General features: G+C 44.2%; 1 protein-coding gene and 1 pseudogene across 1 annotated transcript in view; both read right to left on the bottom strand.

Annotated features, from left to right (window-relative positions):
* TMEM255B (transmembrane protein 255B) overlaps nt 1-21,244 on the bottom strand; it is a 52,135-nt gene extending 30,891 nt beyond the window's left edge. The window contains exons 1-3 of the mRNA XM_090258291.1: nt 21,085-21,244; nt 13,680-13,822; nt 10,818-10,880 (exon numbers count right to left, since the gene is read on the bottom strand). Coding sequence (XP_090114417.1) covers nt 10,818-10,880; nt 13,680-13,822; nt 21,085-21,139 — 261 coding nt within the window. The 5' untranslated portion in view covers nt 21,140-21,244. The remainder of the gene's footprint in view (nt 1-10,817; nt 10,881-13,679; nt 13,823-21,084) is intronic.
* Nucleotides 2,295-8,547, bottom strand: LOC149996365 (neugrin-like; annotated as a pseudogene).
* Nucleotides 21,245-23,265: the final 2,021 nt, after the last annotated feature.

Genomic DNA, 23,265 nt, shown 5'->3' with positions numbered 1-23,265 from the left:
CATATCCCTCTGTGGAGACAACCCCACCCATCTCCTAAGTGAGCCTATTATTGGTGAGGTAATCCAATGACAGGGGTTGGTTTAGAAATGAGCATAGACCTGGCCAATGAGATAAGAGTGAAAATCTGTTGTGGACTCTGGGAAAGCTGTCTCCTTCCTAAGAGAGAATCAAAGGAAGTCACCAGCTGCTTTCTTTCTCTGGATTCTGCTACATCAGGAGGGTGACGACCCAGAGTAGGGCAGAGTGGGAAGAGAGAAGGAAGTGGGGCCTCAGGACACACTGAGCCATTGGGTCAGATGACCGTAAAACCACCCGCTCTGGAGGTCCTGAAGGGATACAAATCCTCACAGTCTCTGCCAGTTAAGGCTGCAGTTTATGTTATTTGCAGCCAAAAACACTGCAACCACTTCCACCTAAATTTCATATCTTCCAAACATTTATTCATTCATTAAACAAAGGTGAGTAGGTGCCTGGATTCACATCTCAGGGAACATGTCATTATAAACAGGTGAGTGCTAGGAAGGATACTTTTTATAAAGGTATGAATCCAGGAGGTGAGGGGAGCTTTCCTGAGGACATGAAACTTTGGCTGAGATCTGAAGGAGGAACTGGAGTTAACCGAAGAGAAGAAGGTGAGGTGGGGATACAGCACTGCAGAGAGACAGGGATAGGTAGAGAGAGACAGAGAGGGAGAGAGATAAGCTGGCAGGAACTTGAAAAGCGGTGGTACTCATTAAATGTTTATTCCTCCCCTGGGCACCCAGAGGAGAGAAGGAGGACAGCCTGCAATGCCCCCCTGACCTCTCCACGCCCTCCCAGGAGGTGTTGATGGTGGCCTGAACCTCTAGGTAGAAATCTTGATAAGAATAAAGCAAGGGCTCTGCTCTACTTAAGGTGAAAGGGAGCTGGAAGTGGCTCTTTTCTTGTCTCCCCCGCCCTCTGCATCTTCAAAGCAGACCACACATCAGAAATAGAGCCTGTCTTGTAAAATAATATGGAGGATTTTCATTACCTGAGAGAAGACCAAACACTTCTATGTGTTCCTAAGGATAATTTGTCATGAGAATTTGTTCTTATCAAATCACTAAGTATTATTCTTATAGGACACAGAAACGACATCTCTGCGATGATCAGTTGCTCGCAGCAGAATTTTGCTTATGATTACAGAGAGAAACAGGTGAAGGGAGGCAGGAAATGTAGCAAAGAAGGATTTCAGTTGACATCTGAAGTAATAATGAGAGTCAAGGTCAAAGAGGAAGAGATGATATGTAGGGAAAGACACCAGCAGGGTCATAGGTAATCCAGTGAAACCCTCATCAGATTGGAGAGGAACCCCCTCCACCATATTTGGAGGAAAAACACCCATGGCACATTACTCACCCAATGAAAGGGCTTGAGACAAGTTCAGGCACAAGGTTAACTCCATATTAACCTTCCAACAGGACCACGGTGCCATTGGTTCTCTTGGTCTCATTTCAGCCTTTATCCACCAAGAGCTCCACCTTCTCCTCCCAGCCTTGGAATGGATCCTTCTTGGTGCTTTTCAGCCTCAACCCCCTTTTCTCTGCCTTCCCTCACCCCTCTTCCCTGGTCAACCCTGGTGCACTATGCCCAAGTCTGAGTTCTGTGATGTCAGAACTTCCCCAACTGGTGCCTAACATGACACCTTGCATGTGGAGTGTGCTTGGGAAATGTTGTTTGAAGAAAGAAATAGATGGATGACTATGATCTGTGCATGAGAAATGCTTGAGAAGTTAACAAGTGCTCTTTAAGCAATACTGATGGTTTTTATTTTTATTTTTTGACTGCTACATTTTGTTTTCTTTTGCACATGATGAAAACAACCAATTGACTAAACAGTTCCAGAACTGTTAGTGTTCTTAAATCAAGAAGTAAACAAAGTCAGAAGGCAAACTTTTCAATTCCTCCCAAACATATTTTGCAAGTACAACAGAAACTCCTAACACATGCAACATAGGCTGGTTTTGACACACAGAGAGCCTAAGCAAGAAGGGTGAGTACTGAATACCCACGTGGGTCAGACAGGAGCCATGCTCCAGGAAGCTGGACTGTATGCAACCAGTTACTCACACTGCTCCATATACATCTGCCCTGTGAAGTTCACTGCTTCTTGTCAGATTGAAATCCAAGCAGCTCCAGCTCTTTCCTGCATTTCCAGGCTCATCACTTCCTCTTATTCCAAGGTGGATAATCCATACACAGAAATCTAGACAGCTCAAATATACTCACCCAGCTATGTTTCACAGTGCATCTCCAAAAGCCAGGCTCCAGCTTAAATTCTAGACAGGAAGTTCCCACTGGCGTCAAATGACTCTTGTTCCCACTGCACTACCTTGCTGCTGAAGTTCTGGTCACCCAGTTCTCCTGCCTTCAACTCTTCCAGCTTTTTCGCACTTGGCAACCCATCAGTTTCAGTTCCTCTGGTGCCCTCACAATTGGTGGTGGCATACTTCTGCATCTCTCTCTGATGACCTTGGGCTGTGGTGACAGGCACAGAGCTCTCCTTCTCCAGGCTCTGGATTCCTTTATTTCTTCCCTTCTAGTCCCTTGGCATGTTTGTACTGTGAGTATTGAATTCTATCACCTTCAAAGCTGTGCTGTGACCCTGGCATTGGGAAGAGGCTTCACCTCCTGACACAGAGTGGCCTGCAGAAAACAGCTTCCAGGAATCCCCAGAGCCTGGAAGCTGGAAGAGCGAGTGAGCAAGCCCAATTTTCCTAAAGACTTTTGATCCTGCTTCTGTTCCTGCTCCAATGTGGGTACAAACTTGCTTTTTTATTATATTTTATTTTACTGATTATGCTATTACAGTTGTCCTGATTTTTCCCCCTTTGCCCCCCTCCAACTAGCGCTGCCCACTCCCTCCAGCAATCCCCTCACCATTGTTCATGTCCATGGGTCATATGTATAAGTTCTTTGGCTGATCCATTTCCTATACTGTATTTTACATCCCCATGGTTATTCTGTAGCTACCTATTTGTACTTCTAAATCCCCTCACCTCTTCACCCTTTCCTCCATACTCCCTCCCATCTGAAAACCATCAAAATGTTCTCCATATCCATGATTCTGTCTCTGTTCTTCTTGCTTGCTTAGTTTGTTTTGTAGATTCAATTTTTGATAGATATGTATTTTTTACCATTTTATTGTTCATAGTTTTGATCTTCTCTTTCTTAAATAAGTCCCTTTAACATTTCATATAATAATAGTCTGGTGATGATTAACTTCTTTAGTTTTTTCTTGTCTGGGAAGCTCTTTATCTGCCCTTTGATTTTAAATGATAGCTTTGCTGGATAAAGCAATCTTGGCTGTAGGTCCCTGCTTTTCATGACTTTGAATATTTCTTGCCAATCCTTTCTAGCCTGCAAAGTTGCTCTTGAGAAATCAACTGACAGTCTTACGGGAACTCCCTTGTAGGTAACTAACTTCTTTTCTTGCTTCTTTTAAGATTATCTCTTTATCTTTAATCTTTGGCATTTTAATTATGATGCATCTTGGTGTGGGCCTCTCTACATCCATCTTGTTGGGGCTCTCTGTGCTCCCTGGACTTGTATGTCTACTTTCTTCACCAAATTAGGGAAGTTTTCTTTCACTACGTTTTCAAATACATTTCCAATTTTTCTTTTTCTCTTCTCTTTTTGGCACCCCTATGATGTGAATGTTGGACCTCTTGAAGTTGTCCCAGAGGCTGCTTATACTATCCTCATTTTTTAAAAATTCTTTTTGCTGTTCAAATTGGTTGTTTTTTGCTTCCTTATGTCCTAAATCATTGATTTTATTCTCAGTTTCATCCACTCTACTGTTGTTTCCCTGTAAAATGTTCTTTGTTTCCATTAGTGTATTCTTTGTTTATGACTGGATACTTTTTATGCTGTTGAGGTCCTCACCAAGTTCCTTGAGCATCCTTATAACCAGTGTTTTGAATTCTGTATCTGAAAGATTGCTTATCTCCATTTTGTTTAGTTCTTTTTCTGGAGTTCTGATCTGTTCTTTCATTTGGGCCGTGTTTCTTTGTCTCCTCATTTTGGCAGCCTCACTGTGTTTGTTCTATGTATTAGGTAGGGCTGCTTTGACTCCCTGTCTTGGTAGATGGCCTAATGTAGTAGGTGTCCTGTAGGGTCCAGTGGCACAGCCTCCCCTACTACCCAAACTGGATACTTGAGGTGTGCACTTTGTGTGGGCTGAGTACACTTTTCTCTTGTAGTTGGGCCTTGATTGCTGTTAGTAGGTCAATGGGAGGGATTTACCTAGGTCACTTAGCTACAAGGACTGGCTGTGACCACTGACCCCCACCTTCTGCCCTCTATGGAGGATCAGCTGTGCAGAGGCAGGGTGGCAGTGCTCCGGTGTGGTCTGTAGCTGTCCACTGGGTGTGCTGGCCCTGGGGTTTCCTGGGTGGTGCAGGCCAAGGTAAGCCCCCACCTGTATTTTGCCTTGGGCACCCTGACTGAGCTATAAAGCAATCTGAGATGGCTGTTACTTCTGCTGGGCTTGGAGATTCCCAGGTGAAGCCAAGCTATGAATCTAGCTGGCTGCTGCTAGTGCCAGGCCTGGGGCTCACTTAGGCCAGCTGTTGCTTGTTTGATAGAATTTAAGAAGTTATGAAGCATGAGCCAAGACCAGCCATTCCTATGGAAAAGCAGCATCGGTGCACCTTTAAGTTGGGTGGGGCAAAGTCTCTGGGGATCTACAAGGCAGGTCAGTGTTAACCAGGTTGATGGAGTCTCAGATATGGCACCAGCTTGCTGGCTCTGTAGGGGAAGGGTTTAGAAAAGGGACAATGAACTCTACTTGCCTTCATGACAGACACTTCAGGTTCTCCCTGTATGCCACTGGTGTCTTTCAAGCTGCTACCCCAGTGCCGAAGCTCAGAGGGAGTGAGTCTGAGTAGGTGAGTCCATGTGTGGGTTCTTTAAGGGGAATTGCTTGAGGGTCCAGTAGGTTCTTCCACCAACTCAATCCCTGCTGGTTTTTACAGCCAGAAGTTGTGGGGACTTATCTTCCTGGCACTTGAACCCTGGGCTGGGCATCCTGGTGTGTGGCTGGGACTCCTTGACCCCAAGATATCCTTTCTGAATTTGTATCCACCACACATGGGTGTGGGACCAGCCCTTTCTGCATCTTTTCCCCTCCTACCAGTCTGGATGGATGTGGTTTCTTTAATTCCATAGTTGTCAGACCTCCTTACAGCTTAATTTCCAATGGTTCTGAGTAATGGTTGTTTTATATTTTAGTAGTAATTTTGATGTGGTTGTGTGAAGAGGCAAGCCATGTCTGCCTATATTGCCATCTTGACCAGAAGTCTCCAAACTTGCTTTATAAAAACCCTTCTGATCACATTGTGCTAACATCAAAGCCTTCGGCCAATCTGGGAACTGACCAGGATTCTGCAAATTCCTTATGCAAATACTGGATCTGCTCCATGGCTTCCCTCATCAGTCCTGGAAGGGGCATCTGGTGCCTCCATTTGCCTCTGAATTTTCTGGAACCAGATAGCTTTTTTTCTGTTGTTTCTACGTGCTGGAGAAGAGAACCAATGGCAGGAGCCATGTGTGGAAGCAAGGCGGGTGTTTGAAGAGTCTCAGGCTATATCACAGGTGCCCAGCCCTCTTCTCTATGTTCACCCCAGAAATCTAACATCTGGAGCAACAGCCTTTGAGAAAGCCAAACTCTCAAAATGGGTGATGAAATATGTCACTGTTGAAGGGATCTGTGGTCCCAAGAAAACTGAACACCTGCCCCTGCACCTCTGATAATAGTATGAAACAAGGGCCTCTGGGAATGCGGAACTGCACACCTGGCGCCACGGGGCATGGCCTGGACCACTAGGTGGGAGGCCCTGCTTCAGGCTGAGGCCCCGGGAAGGAACCAGTACCTCTCAACCTCCTGAAGCTCCTGCTCCTCCGGTATTCAGACCATAGAACCCAGGCCTGCCATGCTTCAGGTCATGAAACCACAGGCAGCATGGATATGTCTGCTGAGGGAGAGGGTCAGAGTACCGCCATGTTGACAGAACTGCCTTTCTTGATGGTTATTGATAGTTATGATGATTATTTTGGCGTAGATGGTTAAGATAGCTTTGGGGTGAGATCAGTAATTTCATTTTCCTTCGACATATGCTCATGTGCACACCTGCATCTTCTTTCTATTTTTTTAAATGTGTTTTATTGATTACAGTGTTACATTTGTTCCAATTTCCCTTCCCTCTGCTCCCCTCCACCTGGTGGCCCCCCTCCTTCTCCTTGTTCCCCCCTTTTAGTCCATGTCCATTGGTTGTGCATATAGTTCTTCTCAACCTCTCTCTGTCTATTCCATTCCCTCCTACTATGTTTCTTAATTCCTATACTATCTCCTTCCCTCTCCCCCTTCCCCTTCCTTGCTGACCTCCCCCCAATATGCTCCCCATACCTATAGTTCTTTTTCCACTCTCATTGCCTATTTAGTTTGCCTTTGTTTCAATTTCCTAGCTTCTGTTGTTGTTTCTTGTGATGCAGTTTTCATTTTAGATTTCATAGTTTTGATCCTCCTTTTTCTAAACCAGTCCCTTTAACATCTCATATAAAAGTGGTTTGGATCTAATGAACTCTTTCAGTTTTATTTTGTCCTGGAAACACTTTCTCTGCCCTTCTATTCTGAATGACAGCTTCGCTGGATAAAATATTCGTGGTTGTAGGTTTTTGCTTTTCATTACTTTGAATATTTCTTGCCAGTCCCTTCTTGCCTGCAGGGTCTCCCTTGAGAAGTCAGCTGATAGTCTAATTGGGACCCCTTTGTACATGATTCTTTTCTTCTCTCTTGCTGCTTTTAAGATTCTCTCTTTATCTTTAACTTTTGACATTTTGATTATAATGTGTCTTGGAGTGGTTCTCACTGGGTCCAGTTTTTCTGGAGCTCTCTGTGCTTCCTGGACCTGTAAGTCTATTTCCTTCCCCAAGTTTGGGAAGTTCTGCTTTATTATATTTTCACTTAATTTTTCAATTTCTAGTTCTTCTTCGCTCTCTGGCAATCCGATAATCCGTATGTTCGATCTCTTATAGCTGTCCCAGAGGTTTCTGATCCTCTCATCATTTTCCTTGCTTCCCGTTTCCTCTCTCTGCACTGGTTGACTGTTTGTTCCTTCTCTATGTTCTGGTTTGTGGATTTGAACTCTGAATTTTATTTCCTCACCATCTGTCTCGTATGTGGTTTTGTTCCTTTCAGTATGAGTGTTTTTCAATTCTTTCTCATCTTTTTCCAGATCTTTTGTTAATTCTGGAAGCCACCTGATAACAATGGCCCTGAACTGAGCCTCTGACAGATTTCTTATTTGTTCATCTGTCAGATTCTTCATCTGTTGCCTGGTGAGCTACGCCACCAGGATTTCTATAGTTGTCTGCCTCATTTTGACAGATGCGTTTTGTTTTCTTGGGCCAGCTATAGGGGGCAGAGCCTGGGTACTCATCACAACCCAGCGACCGGTGGCGATCCGCAACCTTTTTCGCTGCTCTGTGGCCCTTTGTTGTCACAACCCAGCGACTGGCGGTGGTCCAGCAACCTTTCTCGCCGCACTGTGGTGCTTTGTTGTCACTGCCCAGTGACCAGTGGCGATCCACCACCTATTTCGCAGCGCTGTGGCGCTTTGGGTGGGGGCGGGGGTCCAAGATGGATTCCTGCAGTTATTCCGCTAGGAGACCGGGATCCGTCCTCCCGCCCTCTGGGCCTCACCGTTCGAGGTGATGTGGTGGCTGCTTTTCCCAGCGTTGGGGTTGCAAGCTGCCTGGGTTAGACTGCAGCTGAGATTGCTCTCCCTGCCGCTGTCCCTGGTGCTACCGCAAACAGCACCGCCCCCTTTTGCTCTTCTTACCTGCCCAAAGAGTGCCACTGATTTATAACTTTGTACATTGGGCTTCTGTGTAGTTTTATTTTCTGGAATTTCTAGTTATCTTTTGTTTTGAAGTAGTTGTATTCCTCTCTAGTTGTAGAGGGAGACTGAGCGTGTCTGTCTAAGCCTCCATCTTGGCCGGAAGTCCACACCTGCATCTTCTAACAGACACGAGGCTCTAGTTGCAAGTTATTCTCCATGGAGTGGCAGCAAAAACACCCAGCTATAGCTTTTCATCAGCAAATTCCCAGGGCCCTTTCTAAACAGGCAGATATTTGGATCCATCCAGAAAATTGATTAGTTTTTCCAAACAAGCCTTACATGAATATGGCTTACATAGCAGTAAGAATAAAAGTTCTGGGCATCTGTTTCAGACAGAGCACTTCTGTGAGCATGTAGCTGCCAAAAAGGAGATCTATAGTGTCTAGTTCTACATAAATTTGCCCCATGTGTATATGACAGACTGAATCACTATATCATGAGCTGTTTGCTCCCCAGACCTGTGGAGTACAGACTCATGCCCACCCACCCACCAATGCAGCTTTGGAGTTGGACTGTAGGACATCTCTTCAGAGGAGCTGGCAGGCAAAGGGGAAACCAGTGAAAGAACAGGCCACCAGCGAGCAGCTGGCCAGAGAAACACATCAGCACACACTCGTAGCCCATGGTGCGGGAAGCCCCAGGTTAGTGCAGCAAAACATGTTCTGAGTTGCACAGTCAGCCCTGAACACTTGGAAAGACTGGTCTACAGTTCCTGTGGCCAGATTCTTCAAACAAGAAGGAACAGAAGGACCAGGGTCCAGATGCGAAGGCAGTGTGGGTGGAATGGAGGTCAGAGAGTCCATTCAACTCACACACCAGCAAGTGGCAGGGCAGAGGTTCAACTGTGCGTCTCCTGGCAGTCCCTGGTGGAACTACAAGAAGGCAGGGGCCACCCAAGGAAAGAGTTCGAATGTAATCAGAGTGCTGAGTCAGCCTCCGAAGTAGCAGGTACACATGCTCGAAAGCCTCAACACTCAGGTGCTCACATGGTGCAACTTGGCCTGCTTTCTTATAACCAGACCTAGTTTCTGTCACATACACCCCAGCTGACCAGATGGCAGGGAAGGTGGTCAATTCCAGTGGCTTCTCCATTCACCCCCTCACCCCAACACCTCAACCTTCTGAAATTAACCCAACTTCTAGAAGGTGTACATAGCAGCACCTTCAGAGGAAGGTGTCCCTCAGGATCCCTCGTCCTTCAGCCAGTCCCCTACAGATCAAAAGCTGAAGACATTAGGCAGAGGAGTGAGAGGAAGACAACCAGGAGCCTTCTCTCACACAACACGCAAAGGAATAAGGAAAAGTGGTATCTCCAGACCAGACAGACAAAGACTGAGGACCTAACCCTTTGCAGGAAATGTTTTTAATCTGTAAATTACTTATTAGTCCCTATTGGTTCTTCTAGTTCAGTGGCATTTAAACTATACTTCGGGAAGATTCCTTGGTGTGTGTGTGCACATGCACATACACACACACATATGGTGGGGGGAATTAGCAGCTAACAAACTTTTTAGGCCTTTAACTTCTCCATCTCTGGCCTTTGGGACCATGGTACGCTATGGGGCTATTGCAAAATCAATGATTCATATGTCTCTTTCGGTGGCTAGAAAGTATGTAATCTCATTCATCAATGGAAAAATAGCGAAAACTGACTCAATTTGGAGCATCTTCAGATATCACTGGAGACTAACATAATAATGGGCAGGGATAATGGTGAAGCCACTTCTAATGATTAGATTGAACAGAGTGAAATGATACCATGTAATGATATCATTACAGACTAAATGATACCATGTCTCGGATTAGTTTCAAAATAATATGAGAAGGAAAGAAATGGGTGGGAGATGAAACAAGACTGGCCCTGAGTCACTAGTTGATGAAGTTTCGGGAAATGGTTACGGAGGAGTTCATGATATCAGTCTATCTTCTTTGGAATATGTTTAAACTTTTCTGTAGTATAAATTAAAATAAAAAGAAATCAAGAAATGAAAGAATTCTTTATATTTAGAAGCATTTGAAACATAAGTACAAGCATTCTCTCTTCAGCTGACATTTTCTCAGGCTGCTATTGTCTGTTTTTGAAACAGCGTGAATGTTCTGACTAACCTATGTGCTCAGATACAGTATTCAACAATGGCTGCTATTTTCTGAACACCTGTTATGGGCCAGTGTGCTAGATATCCTCACATGCATTAATGAAGATGTTCCCAGCAACCCTGAAAATGAAGAAGCTGAGGTTCAAATCTGTCAAGTAAGTTTCCCAAGATCACACTGCTATGAATGATGGGTGCAGGTTTCAGCTTTCATAAACATTAAATTAAATGTTGGATAGTGAAATATATGTTTATCATACAAAGTTAGCCTTGGAAGAATGCTTTCCCTGAAAAGGCAGAAATGAGATTGTATAGGTGTTGCAAACAAAGCCAGTCAGAAGCCTCTGCTCTGAGGGACCTGGGGGTCCCTAACCTGCCTGGTATACAGGGAGGTTAGCTGGGGAGCAGGACCCCACGCTGCTTTGGCAGCTGCTGTCAATTCCATATTTTCACCCTTCCATTCTAAGGCCCACATATATTTTACTAAAGCCATAGAAATGAACTTCCAGTATCCAGGTTGGAAAAAAAGAAGCAAGAAGCACAACTATCTCTATCTGCAGGTGACCTAATCTTATAGATGAAAAATCTTAAGAAGCCCACTAAAAAAAAGAGAGAGAGACCTAATAAATGAATTCAGCAGGGTTGCAAGATACAAGACTAAATAGAAAAAACCAATTGTATTTTTATACGCTTGAAATGAACAACCTCCCAAAAAGTTAAGAAAACAATTCCATACTACTCAACCATAAAAAAAAGAAAGATGAAATACTGTCATTTGAAAGTAACAATGTACTTTCTTACCATTTGCCTTCGATTCTCCACTAGGTTGATGCCAATGATTCCTAAGAAAGATCCGAAGCCCAGCTGAGAGCAAAGGAAAAACAAGGAGAAAGCACCCGGTTAGCATGCCTGGTGGCTTGATGCTGACTTTTAACAGTAAATCATGCACAGGAAACTACTGCCCTTAAAACATTGTACCAAAGGGCCAAGGCCGGCCACTTCCACCTCAATTCCCACCACTAAGTGGCAAAGGGGTGCATGCTTCTTAGGCTCAATGGAAGCCGGTGATTGGAATAGAAACTGCTAAGACATGATCCATCTCATCCTCTATGTTCAAACATTTTAACACTTAGGTCAGTTTAACTCAATTACAGGAAAAGAGAGCACTGTGTGCCCCATTCCCCTTATGGAGGACAGCCTCTTTATAGTAGCCCAGACCACTCACGGCTTATCTCCTGCATCTGGCTGTCAGGTGAGAGGTACACCTGATGTTTCTCCTGGGCCTGTCTCAAGTCCCATAGTGTGAAAAGGATTCCTCAGGTAAGATATTAGAAAACTAGAAGCATGGTATTTGGACATGGCTGATATCGCTCAGAGAAGAGCTTTTGACTCAGGTTAGCAGACAGATAAGCAACCTTGGGGAAGAAGAGGAGCAGGAGAAGGGAGGGCGCCTAGGGACTCCTAAGAATCAGTCCTCTTGTTCCTCAAGAAAGCCCAAGCTCTCAGACCCCCCAGAGGAAGTGACGTTGGGATGTTGGAGAGACACACACGTGGCTACCCTCATCTCAAAATGGAGGCTCCAAGGTCTGGGGACCAGGATTGCTCCGCTTGAGCGTGTCCAACAAAAAAGGTGTGCCACATCCCCTGTGCCCACCTGGTAGAAGAACTTCTTAGTTTCCCCTCAGCGTAAAAAGCTTGGAGTTCCAGCAACACTCACAGAGGACACTGCTCAGAGCACCTGGTGACAAGCCTGTTGCAAAAAAATGTGGGGCTGCTGCACTGAGACCCTGAGATAGAGCCACACTCATGCAGCGGGTGAAGCCTGCACATTAGACTTCTGAGTGACCACTGGGGCCAGTCTGGGGATAGCTAACCAGCTGACCAGCACAGGTGTGAGTCCTAAGGCCATGCTGTCAAATTTAATGCACTAAAAATTGGGCCTATTTATGTCTACAGATATCTTTATCTATAATTATATCCATGGAGATGGACATGTATGCACAGATGTCATTTTTACCAATAATTTAAGAATTCTCAAGGAGTAAGGAGAGAGGAATGTTTTCTTCATGTGGAACTTCAAAATATCACACTCTCACTCCACAGTTCAAAAATATCAAATTCCACTCCAACATAAATGTATTAAAATATACCTATTAAATTTCACTATGTTCCTTTTTTTTGGATTAAAAAAAAAATCCTCTTTCCAAAATGTTGAGTTATTTTCACCATCCAACCCGGTTTCCTCCTGAGATCCACTCTTTGCTGTAAGTCTCTGTGTTGGACTGAGGATCTCCACGGAAGTGACTTTTATCCCCATTTTCTTTGAGTAAGTTTCATCTGTCATCTCTGTTAGTTTGCATTCAGAACTGTCCAGGCTGAAGCTAATTTCCTTCTGGACCTTGTCCAGGAATCAGGTCCTTTACAGAGCACGTCTCTGCCAATATCCAGGCTGTTCTTATAGGTGGGAAATCCTGCCTAAGTGAAGCTTAAAGAATGAGCAAAGCAAAAACAAACAAACAAACAAACAAAAAAACTACTACCTGCACAAGACTGATCCAGGACACGTGGCAGAAAACCAGGGTCTCCTACATAACGTTGGCTTCATGAGATTTCACTGATAAAACTTTTTCTGCACAGACACTATTCATATATATTTATTCATGACTTATAAATAGGTAATGTCAACTTATAAAGCATTCACAAAAAATGAAAATAAAAGATAAAGATGAACTACATGGAATTGATAAAATATTTTTAAGTATTAAGAGTGCCAAAACCTTTTCATCCTTGCTAAAAATTTTATCAATATTATTACTAATGTTGATAACACTTTTAGTGAGAGTACTGTATTTAATGAGCTTAGTTTTTTAAAAAAAATCTTGGTTTAGCACTTTATGATGCAGAACCTCAAGGTTCTGGTGCATTTTAAGGACTTCATAGCTGATGAAAGGCAAGTTCACAGACACTTTCTGTGCACAATTTGGAACACTCAGAGCAAATTTTATTGGATGTGAATTCATAGTCAGAAAATATTCCTTATAATTCTGAGTTTAGGTGACCACTTCTTGCCATATCTGATTAGCTGTCATTTTCCTGTTGTTCCCAAGTGATTACATTATTAATCTCATCATCAATCAAGGCTTCTTGGTAGGTGTCTCTTAAAACTACATGTCCATTTTCCAAGGACTAGTTTGGTCAGCTGGGTCTCACAGGGCTAAAATTTAGGTGTCACAGGGCTGGCTCCTTGTAGAGGTTTGGGGGGAGACTCTGGGCTGGTCTTCCCTGTGTCAAGCTGTCACACTGCTTGGCTCATGGCCCTTCGTCCATCATCAATATCTCTAATCACATGACTCTGAGGAGGGCTCTCCTGCACCCTCCTGCACTTGTAAGGACCCTGTGCTAACACTGGGCCACCTGGATGATGCAGGATGATGGTCCCCACACTTGACCTCCCATTGCTGTGCAGCCTACCACATTCACAGATCCCAGAGAGTAGGTCACGGATGCCTTTGAGCTCATTATTCTGCCAACCACAACCACCAAAGCAAGTTCCCATGCCCTGAACCTCCAACTCCGTGGAGCTGGAACGAAGTGTGTCACCACTACATGGAAATCTGTTGTGCCCGGTGCCCCTCCCTCTAAACCCAGTACCCTGTCACTCACAATGATCCCTGGGTAGTAGCCCCCCACAGTCACATTCTCCGTCCTGGTGGTGGCAGCAAGGCCGATGGTCAGGATGAGGACAGATAGCACCAGCAGAGACCCCACAAACCAAAGGGAGGTCTTCTTTCTTCTTGTGAACCCTTCTGTGAAGAGGATAAATGAGGAAGCCGTTAGTTAGGGGCAGGGCTCCAAGGTGGTTCCTAGCAAACGTGAGTGCATTCAGTGTCCGTGTGGCTCTTCTCTCTGAGCCCTGCAGGCTCTGGAAGGCCTCTCTGTCCTGGAGCCAGGGACGCATGCCCACTGCTCCCTCCATCAGTGCCCACCTCAGGTGGGTGAAGCTTAGCCATCCTGGGCCCTGTGACTCCAAAACAAAATACGAATGAAGGAAAAATATGACCTTTCTGCTGTGCTGAAGTTGTCTATGTCAACTGTGTGTGTGCGTGCATGCACATGTGTGTTAATGGGGGATTGCAACCACTAGTTCAGATGGCCACCTGAAATGCAGGCGTTTTTCATGTTCTAGAAGATTTGCCTCTGAAGAGTTACACTTCTGCAGTCCTATCAGCAAACTTAATGTCAAGTCAAGGTTGCAACACCCAAGGACAGGATGGTTACATACTCAAAAATAAATTGCACAAAACTATAAATCGATGTGCAAACATAGAAAAACTTGGATCAATTGAGCATGCTGAGCTAGCAAGGGTTTATGTCTCAGGAAGGACACTTCATTCTGGGAGCTGGAGGGAACCCCATGCGAGACCCCCACTCTCCCTTCACCAGCACCCCTCTCAGACTCAATGCAACCCCCAGCACAGCCCATGCCCCCCAGATCCTTTGGAAGACGCTTCTCCCAAGAATCTTATCCTAAACCACCTATTACCTTCACCCTGAAGGGGACAAGATCAATTCATTGACTAAGATAATAAACCACCGGCTCCCCATCAGCTGAAAGTGTGGGCCAAGGTGCTGCCTGTAGCTCCCAGGACCTCAGCATGGTGGGTGAAGTCAGGAGGGAGCTCTCCTCTGCACAGGTGGCCCTGTCCCTAATGTTACCTACAAGCTCTGCTCTGCAAACCCTGGCCCAGCCTTTCCAGACTCAAACATGGATATTTGGGATTTAAATCCCAGCCATCAGGCTCCAGAGTTTCTTCTGTTATTTGCTCCTCTCTCTGGCTCCCTAAAAATGCAGGATTATCTCCTACACCCACAGGGACAGACTCTTGTATCTCCTCTCAGCGATAGCCTGAGAGAGCCAGACTGTTGCAGAGTTTTGAGCAGAGGAGGGAGGGAGGAACTTTTTTTCTGATTTCTGCAACACTGTGGTTGCTATGTTGAGAGTAAACTGCAGAGGAACAAGGATGGACTGTACAAAACCTTCTCTGAAGGCTCAGACCTGTGAGCATGGACCAGCCAGGCAGCCCAGCCCCATCATAAAAGGGAGAGCCTTCCCTGGGGTGGGGGGCCCATTGACAATGGTGCAGTGCACCCCTCAACAAGAACATGGGGTAACGCAAGTCTTCTAGGTCCTGTCTTGGCCTTCACTTCAAACAGCTACCACTCTTCAACAACAAAGATGCCATGATTGTACCCCGCTGGGGCAGCTACATGTCACATCTCTCATTTAAGCCTCACGGACATGCCCTGGCAGTGTGCTCCCAGGCCCACCACAGTGGCTTCTGCAGAGTTCTTGCTGAATAAGCACTGAGGGACGAGTAATGAATGGACCCGAGAGTGAACGCCTAAGAGAATGTACAAGTGGCCCCATGAGTAGACGCCTGAGTAGACAGCACCAGAGTGTGGAGATGATGTTGACTGCCTACAACCATGCCCCTAGCCCCATCACTCAGACACAGGTTCTGCAAAATCTCCCAATGTTTCTAAACTCAGCACATATTCTAGAGTGACATTCCATACCTTATGTCTAGTCACACTCGCCACTCCAGAGCCCACCATCCCTCCCAAGGTGCTTAGCCCTGAGGGCACCGGTCAAATACTAACCCATGTGGCCTGATGATATCCAGGCCACTGGTGCATTCTTATCAAGAGGACAGGCTCTGTTTGCTATGTGAGCAGAAGCAAGTCACTTTCTGTACCTGCTGCGGTTTTGTAAATGGGTATCAGAGAGGTGCCTTGATTGATTAATTAGGTCTGCCATGAGCATGGGAGGAAGGAGCTGGAGCACGTTGGCCAGCGAAGGCCCCTCCAGCTCCAGCATTCTTGGATTTTTCTCAACACCTGTCTTTTCTCAGTTTCACACTTCCTTTCTTCTTTCTCATGTCACTTTTCAGTGGCTTCGGGATTTTCTCTTTTTCACACCTCTCCTTATATTTGTGAACTAAAAACCAACCCTAATAGGGGCTGGAAAATATAACCAAGGTGACAGTGACATTTTTACAAGGAACAGAAGGACCGTAAGTTTTATATTAAGAAACTTTTATATTTTGCTTATAAAAGCAATATGTTTTATATTCTCATAAGAGCAGTATATATTGTAGAACAGTTATAAAGTACAGGAAAATATGAAAGAAAATATAAAATTCACAGTAACCTCATCACCCAAAATAGGCAAGTAGGCATATAGGTTTATGGTCTTTCTTAAAATGGGACCAAAATGTTTTAAAAATCCGGTTTTTTCACCTAATCAACCAAAATAACATCCAACTTTTGAACTATTTTTCAAAAAATAATTCTTATTTATAACTGTATATTCCACTAAAGGGTGTGTCAATTAACCTATCTCTACTGTTGTATATTTGTTGTATGCTTCTAATTTTTTATTATTAAAACACAGTGTGGGGGGATGAATTGATGGAGCACAGGAGATTTTGAGATCATTAATGGTAGATACATGCCATTGTATACTTGCCCAAACCCACAGAATGTGCAACACCAAGAGTAGACCCTGATGTACACTGTGGACTCTGGGGGATAATGATGTGTCAGTGGGGGTTCATTGCTTATAACAAATGTCCCAGTTGCATGAAGATGTTGATAATGGGGGAGGCTGTGCATGTGGGGGATGGGGTGTGTGAGTAGGAATTCTATGTATCTTTCCCTCAACTCTTCTGTGAACCTAAAATGACTCCAGAAAAATAGTTTATTAAAAAAAAACACAATATAATATGATAATCGTGTTTGCATACAAATCTTTCTATCACTCCTCATCACTTTTTTTAGGATAAATTTCTACAAGGGGAATTTCAGGGAAAGAAAGCAAAATATTTTTAAGGAAAAAGTAAACATTTTGAAGTGAAATTTAATCTTACAAAACAGAAGAGAAGCCTGCACTCCTTGCATGAGCTTTGGAAAGAGTTCTCTGAAGCTCCATAGAATTCTTTATCTATACGCAAGAGAAGTAAATGCACCTTTATCTGATTGTTGTTAAACTGCTCTTTTCATTGTCATTTTCTAGTAATTTTTATTATGAACAGAGAAGAATTGTTGAGGGGGAAGCATTTGTAGGAGTATTTTTACAGGAAAATACAGCCCCAAGGGCAAGCAGACCCTTTATGCTCTTTGGGACACAGCCGGAGCACGTGCTCCGAGAGTTTCCTAGAAAGGACTTTTCCCTTGTTTAATATTTACAGCATCTTACTGCAAAGAAGTGTGCATGCAGACAGCAATGACTTTTTTTCTTGCATTTGTTTAAAGCTTGAAATGAAGGATATGTGTTCAAGGTAGTTTGCCTGGGAATCAGATATAGACCAGCGGTGCCAGGTATGATGGTAGCAGGTGCGGGGCATCTGTGGGGAAACAGAGGACTAAAATGGCAAAGCCACGTTGAAAACAGACGAGTGAGAGGGAGAAAAACAAAAGAAAGAAGCCTCCCCACAGGTGAAATTCTGTTCTGGTTAATTAATTTTAGAAAGGTAGGTAGATTGGGGGGGAAAAGACACAAAAGTTAAAAACATCTTCTACATTTTGGGAGTTAATGTAACTGTTCTTGTGGAAGTTCTTAATCATGTTAATGATGACAATACTATCTAGTAACTGGGGAGCAACTTCAGCTTTTCTCTGAGCAGTCTGACTCTCTTTGTCTCATTCAGTCAGAATCAGAGTATTAGTCTCTCCCATTTCTGTATTACCCTTCCCAGCCTCTAAATATCTGTGGATAGAGTCAAATGCCAATTGCTTTTAATTAGTGCAATTTCCTTTTCAGTTATTCTTCCTTGACTATTTCCCCATTAGTTTCCCATTTTAATGTTTTGATTGTTAGAATGTGATTTAAAAGCAATACAACTCCTAAGTTTTATGGGACAAAGTATTAGAAAAAAGCATCAGACAAATGCCCTCCTCCTCAAAGGATTTTGTTTTGCTATTTTTCTTAATTAAGTGCATTGCACATTTATTATGCCCAAAATAATCAATTAGGTGCTTTAGCACCTGCTTTAAACCACAGTTATGACCTTCTGTGGGTGTCATCTCTTAGTTCCCTCTGGGATCTGTTCACAGAACACCTTCAACTATATCCTGGTTCTTCAAGCTTGTGGCTCCATTTTGCGTCATCCTCTCAGGGCCGCTGGCATGATGATCGAGGATCTGATCAGATCCACTAAGCCAGTAGCATCTGGTCAGCCCTTGTCAAATTTGTTAGTGACATTATGACATTCTAATCACAGAGTAAAAAGCTGAACACATCTTTGAGCTCATGAAAATCTTCATATGAACAATTTTCCATACAACTTTACCATTTCATCACTTTTCCCCAAGTCTGATTTTTTTTTCTCTGAAACTGCTACATGATAAAAAGGAGAAGGTATAAGATATTCCCTTTTCTCAGTATTTCTACCATAAGTTCCAAGGTTAACATAAGGTCAGGAAAGTTAGCCAGCATCATCCCTATGGGACGCTGGGAAAGAATGGTCCTGAACAGTCTTATTCTAATGACACATATTGTCATGTTTTGACTCCAGATACAAAAGATATAACAAAAAGAAAAATCCTGACCTTATTCTTTACAAAGGTAGGATATTGCAAAATAAGAAGTAAAAAATTAACTTAAGAAAGGTAAGAATGGGTAAGATGTCCTTATAATTACCACAAGACATGCATTTTTAGATCAGGCTTTAGAGAGAAAGGGGATTTCAAATTAGAGGAAGACTAGAATTACCTGAATTGTTCCCTAAATTCTCCTATCCTGTTAGCAAGAATACTATCATGTGCACTGTTACAATTAAAGTGCTCTTAATACAGGGACTGCTAACTAAAATATCTACTATTAGGTGTATAACTGTGGTGGCCGCTTACATGGACTGTGCCCAAACTGTTCTGGATCTGCGCAGACCAGCTGTGTGATCTTAGGCAGCCATTTGCCCTCTCTGAGCACAGCAGCAAGAAAACTCTGAGAGCAGGGGCCGTGCCTGTCTTTTTCCTCCCTGGATCCTGGTGAGCTCAAACTACAAGACAGCTTACTTCCTTGTCTTGAATGAATGGATAAACTTCAGTTTCCTGATCTGTGAAGTGGAGATAATAACCACCTGCTTTACCCACCTTTTGAGACCGTTATAAGGATCCAGTGAGAGAATATATGTGAAAGTTCTGTATACGTTTTTATGAATGTAATGAATATGTAAATTAAGGCCTTAATAAATATATGAATCATGATGGTGTTAATGTTAAGATGCTATAGCAGTTATTCTTAACCAGTGTTTCTCCAGCTGGGAGTTGAGGGGATTTGTTCTGACATGTGAAGCTGAACGGGTCAACAGCTACATCTCACCTGCCTCACTCACTGTTTTTCAAAACTTCAGCCTGTCCCGCAATTCATCCTATCTAGAATATCTCAGAATATCACCTTGTCACTCCCCATGAGCCGCTCTGCTTTTCCTGCCCTTGCCTGTCCCTATTCCCAACCTTGGTTTGAGTTGCTAAACCATAGCACCCATGATAGCTTAGTCAGGTCTGGAAGAAGTGCAAGGGGGGTGGGCTATGGTGGCAGATTCTGTCTCTGTCACTCAGCACTTTCTCCACTTAGTAAAGCCAGAAAGGGAAGGGGGATGTCACAAAGACTGGGGGGGAGGGGGGCAGTATTCCAAGTCATGGCCCTTCTAACTGTACCTGGGCCTCCCAGAAAGAATGAGCTCTTCTGATCATATGAGGACACCCAGGCACCCAGGTAAAGTGACAGTCCCTGGGGAAGTAGACCAAGGCATAATGATGTACCTACCCCTCAGTCATCAATTTCCCTTTCTTTCTGATTTTAATATAACCTGTGCCCAAGGCAGTGAACACAAATGTAAGGAAGAAAATACCCATAATCCCAGCCAGCCACACTAATGTTTAGTGTTTTTCCTAATTTATAATTCCTCAGAAGAAGAAAAAACAAAGTCAAATGCTATTGGTCAACCATCAAGTCATTCTAATATAATAATATAGTAACAACTAGTTAATAACAGAAAGTTATTATTATTAAGCATTAATGAACAATTCATTTCCTGGAGGAGGAAAATGCATGTAACTAAGTTTTGCCAATCTTGAACAGTGAGAAAAATAATAATAATAATTTTTAACATAGAGCATTTTGTTTTAGAGAGTGGGAGAACACAGAATTTTCTCTTTGAGGAAGAAGCCAGAGTCCTTGATTGTTATTTAAAAATCAAACAACATTACTAATCTGGTTTTTAAAGAGATTTTCCAAAGATACTGCAAACAGGATTATGAGATGAAAAACCCAAAATCTTTAAGGGGATCATTTCTGAAGCAAGGAGCAGGGCCCCAGGAGCCAACCCCTGATCCCTCCTCCCATTGTCAGGATAGCCTACCGTAGGGCTATTCTTTTCTTTTCAACATCTTCTCTGCCTTCTCCCCTTCAGGAAGACAAACCTAGCATTATTCCCATCTCGGCCACTTCCCAGTAGAGAACCTAGACCAGCTCCCCAACTTGTGAACATGCAACAGGTTTCCTGTTATCCCCCTCACCGTGCCTGGCTTCGAGGTTGCATCAGTCTTGATTCCAGAAATCAAAGAATTAGAGATTCCGAGAATTTGTGAGGGAGAAGTCTGAGGAAGGGCGCGCTGGAGCAGGAGCAACACACACACGCAGACACAGAACTGTGTCTTTGTCACTTTCAGGCAAGAAGCAGCTAACTGGCTTGTTGAAAGGAACTTCTAGAATTTTGAGAGACTGAAATAGGGTCGAGAGGAAAAGGAGGGCAGTCTGGGTTGTCCCATTCTTACGTATCCTAATGAAAGATGGTGGGCGAGAGACAGGGAGATGCACAAACTTAGAGAGAGAGACAGAAAAAAGAGGAAAGAAAAGGGGAGTGAGAATATGAATGAAGAAGGGCCTGTGCCGCTGCAAGGGTCCCACAGATAAAGCTCCAGGGAGGCGGGAAGGACTGGACCTGCGCTCCAGGGCTAGCAGGGACCCGCGGGGAGCCTGCGAGGATGCTCCAGCCGCCCTCACCTATTGTGTCCAGCAGGGCCAGGGGCCCCGGCACCGGCAGCGCGGACGGCTGCATCCAGGGGCTGCTCCTCGGCGGGGCTGCTCCTGGCGACGGCGCGCGAGGTCTGCTCTCCCGGTGTGACAGCAACAGCGACAGTCGAGGTGCGCGGTGGCCGGAGGATCTGCCGCTCCTGAGCGCCGCCCCTTCCCTCCGCGTCTGTCAGCTTCCTTCCCACCTGCTGTCCCTTCCCTCCCTACGTCCCAGTCCGCAGTCCCCTTCCTTCTCCTGGTCCCCTCCTCCGTCCCCCACCTCCCGCCCCATTCTTCCCCCGCCCACCACCCTCCCCATTCTTCCTCCTGTCTCCCGCACCCCCTGCTCCCATCTCCTCCCCCCTCCCCAGCCCTCCTGACGCCTCTATTCCCGTGGGACTGCAACACCAGGTGAAAGAGACAGACTCAGGGTGGAGTGTATTTCTGGGTGTCTGGTCTGTGTGCCCACTAAGGGTGCCGGCGTAGAAGTAAATTCAGAGGTGAGTGATTGCCATGGAGATGCCCACACGTTGAATTGAAAAATAATTCATAACATTTTAAGATGAAGAAACTGAGGCTCAGCGAGGTAAAATAAGTACCCCAAAGCCACACAGCTAGTAAGTGGCAGAGCCCTGGAGCTGGAGCCGACCCAGGTGGGCTGGCCCAGCTCATGCCCCACCCCATGCAACAGCGTGTTCCAGAAGCTGGATGGGTTTGATACGTAGTTCCAAAGTTTTGCTGAAAATACTAGTATGTTTTTTAAATGTGTGTGTGTGTTGCCAGAAATGAGAGCCTTTCCAACTAATAAATCTGTCACAGAAAAGTTTAGGTGCACACTTGAAATGGGCAAGATTTTGAAAATGCTTTCTGAGCTACCTGAGCAAAGAACCTTGAAAAGCATAGCTTTGAAGGGTCATGGCAGATGTAAGTATGCCCCAGGGTTGTGGCAGGTTTAAGTTCAGTGGTACCTTGGTGCTTGTCATTAATTTCTTCTGAAACTCGTGACAAGTGCCAAAACCGACAAGTACCAAGCAAGCGACGAGTGATTAAGCATTTTTTTCTCATTAAAATGTAACAAGTACAGGGTTTGATGAATTCTGAAACTGACAAGCACCGAGGTATGACTGTATGTCTTAGGAGTCAAGTGGGTCCACCTGGCATACATCACGATATCCTTCAACAATCTCGGAATCATTCCCCTTTCACAGATGAGAAAACTGAGGGTCCAGGAGGTTAATTGGTATGACCAAGAGCAGATCCAGAATTTCTTCAAAGTCTGCATGTATAACTGTAGGGAGGGTTAGAGTTTATTCCTTAGAACCCCTTTCTGCCCCAGGAGCTAAACAATGCCACCACCAAATGTGTGAGGTGCATTGCTGCCAATTATGCCAATTGACAACTGGTATACCATGCTGCCTCAGACTAACACAGGAGGCCTGAAGCAAACCAAACTCGGCAGGGAGCAATAGTCTAGGATCAGGTTATTTTTAGAATCTAATATAATTTAGCTCTTACAAAGGCAATTATGAGAAGATGAGGAAATCTGTCTTATACCAGTCTGAGGATAATCAGAGGGACTGAACAAATAATTATTATTGATATTAAGAAGATAACATTAAAACAGTTATGATAAATGCATCCTCTCCTCCCTAACACCAAATTTCTCCTGCTTAGATTAAATGTTTTAAATATCCTAGATTTCCTACCTTGACTTCCCTTACATGAACACGGTCCCAACAGGCCCCAGAAACAATTGAGTCTCCTTAGAGGCTCTCACCCAGAGGTGTTGACTGAGCAGGACTTGTGGAATGAAGGTGGTACTACTCTATGCCTACCCATGAGCACCTACTTATATACCTAGCACTGTGGCTGCCACTGTTCACATGCTGCCTTATTTAATCCATACAATATTATACCCATTCTACAGATAAAGAAACTGAGGCATGGAAAATTTAAATAATTTTTCCAAAGTTAAGTAGTTGGTCAATAGCAGAAATAAGATATAAAACAGGTCTGTACAATTTTAAAGCATAATTTCATCTTCCAAATGGAAAAGCATATATTTACCTGACTAAAGACATTTAATTGAATCTTTTCTTTATGAAGTCAACAAATATTTATTTCATTTCCTTTATGGGCAAGGTATTAAAAGAGCTGCAAAGATGAATCACA

Source organism: Furipterus horrens, unplaced genomic scaffold, assembly GCF_987537825.1.
Source record: "Furipterus horrens unplaced genomic scaffold, mFurHor1.1.pri manual_scaffold_12, whole genome shotgun sequence".
Classification (NCBI taxonomy): domain Eukaryota; kingdom Metazoa; phylum Chordata; class Mammalia; order Chiroptera; family Furipteridae; genus Furipterus; species Furipterus horrens.
Note: the sequence above shows the minus strand (reverse complement) of the source record. Positions and strands in the feature narration are given on the sequence as shown.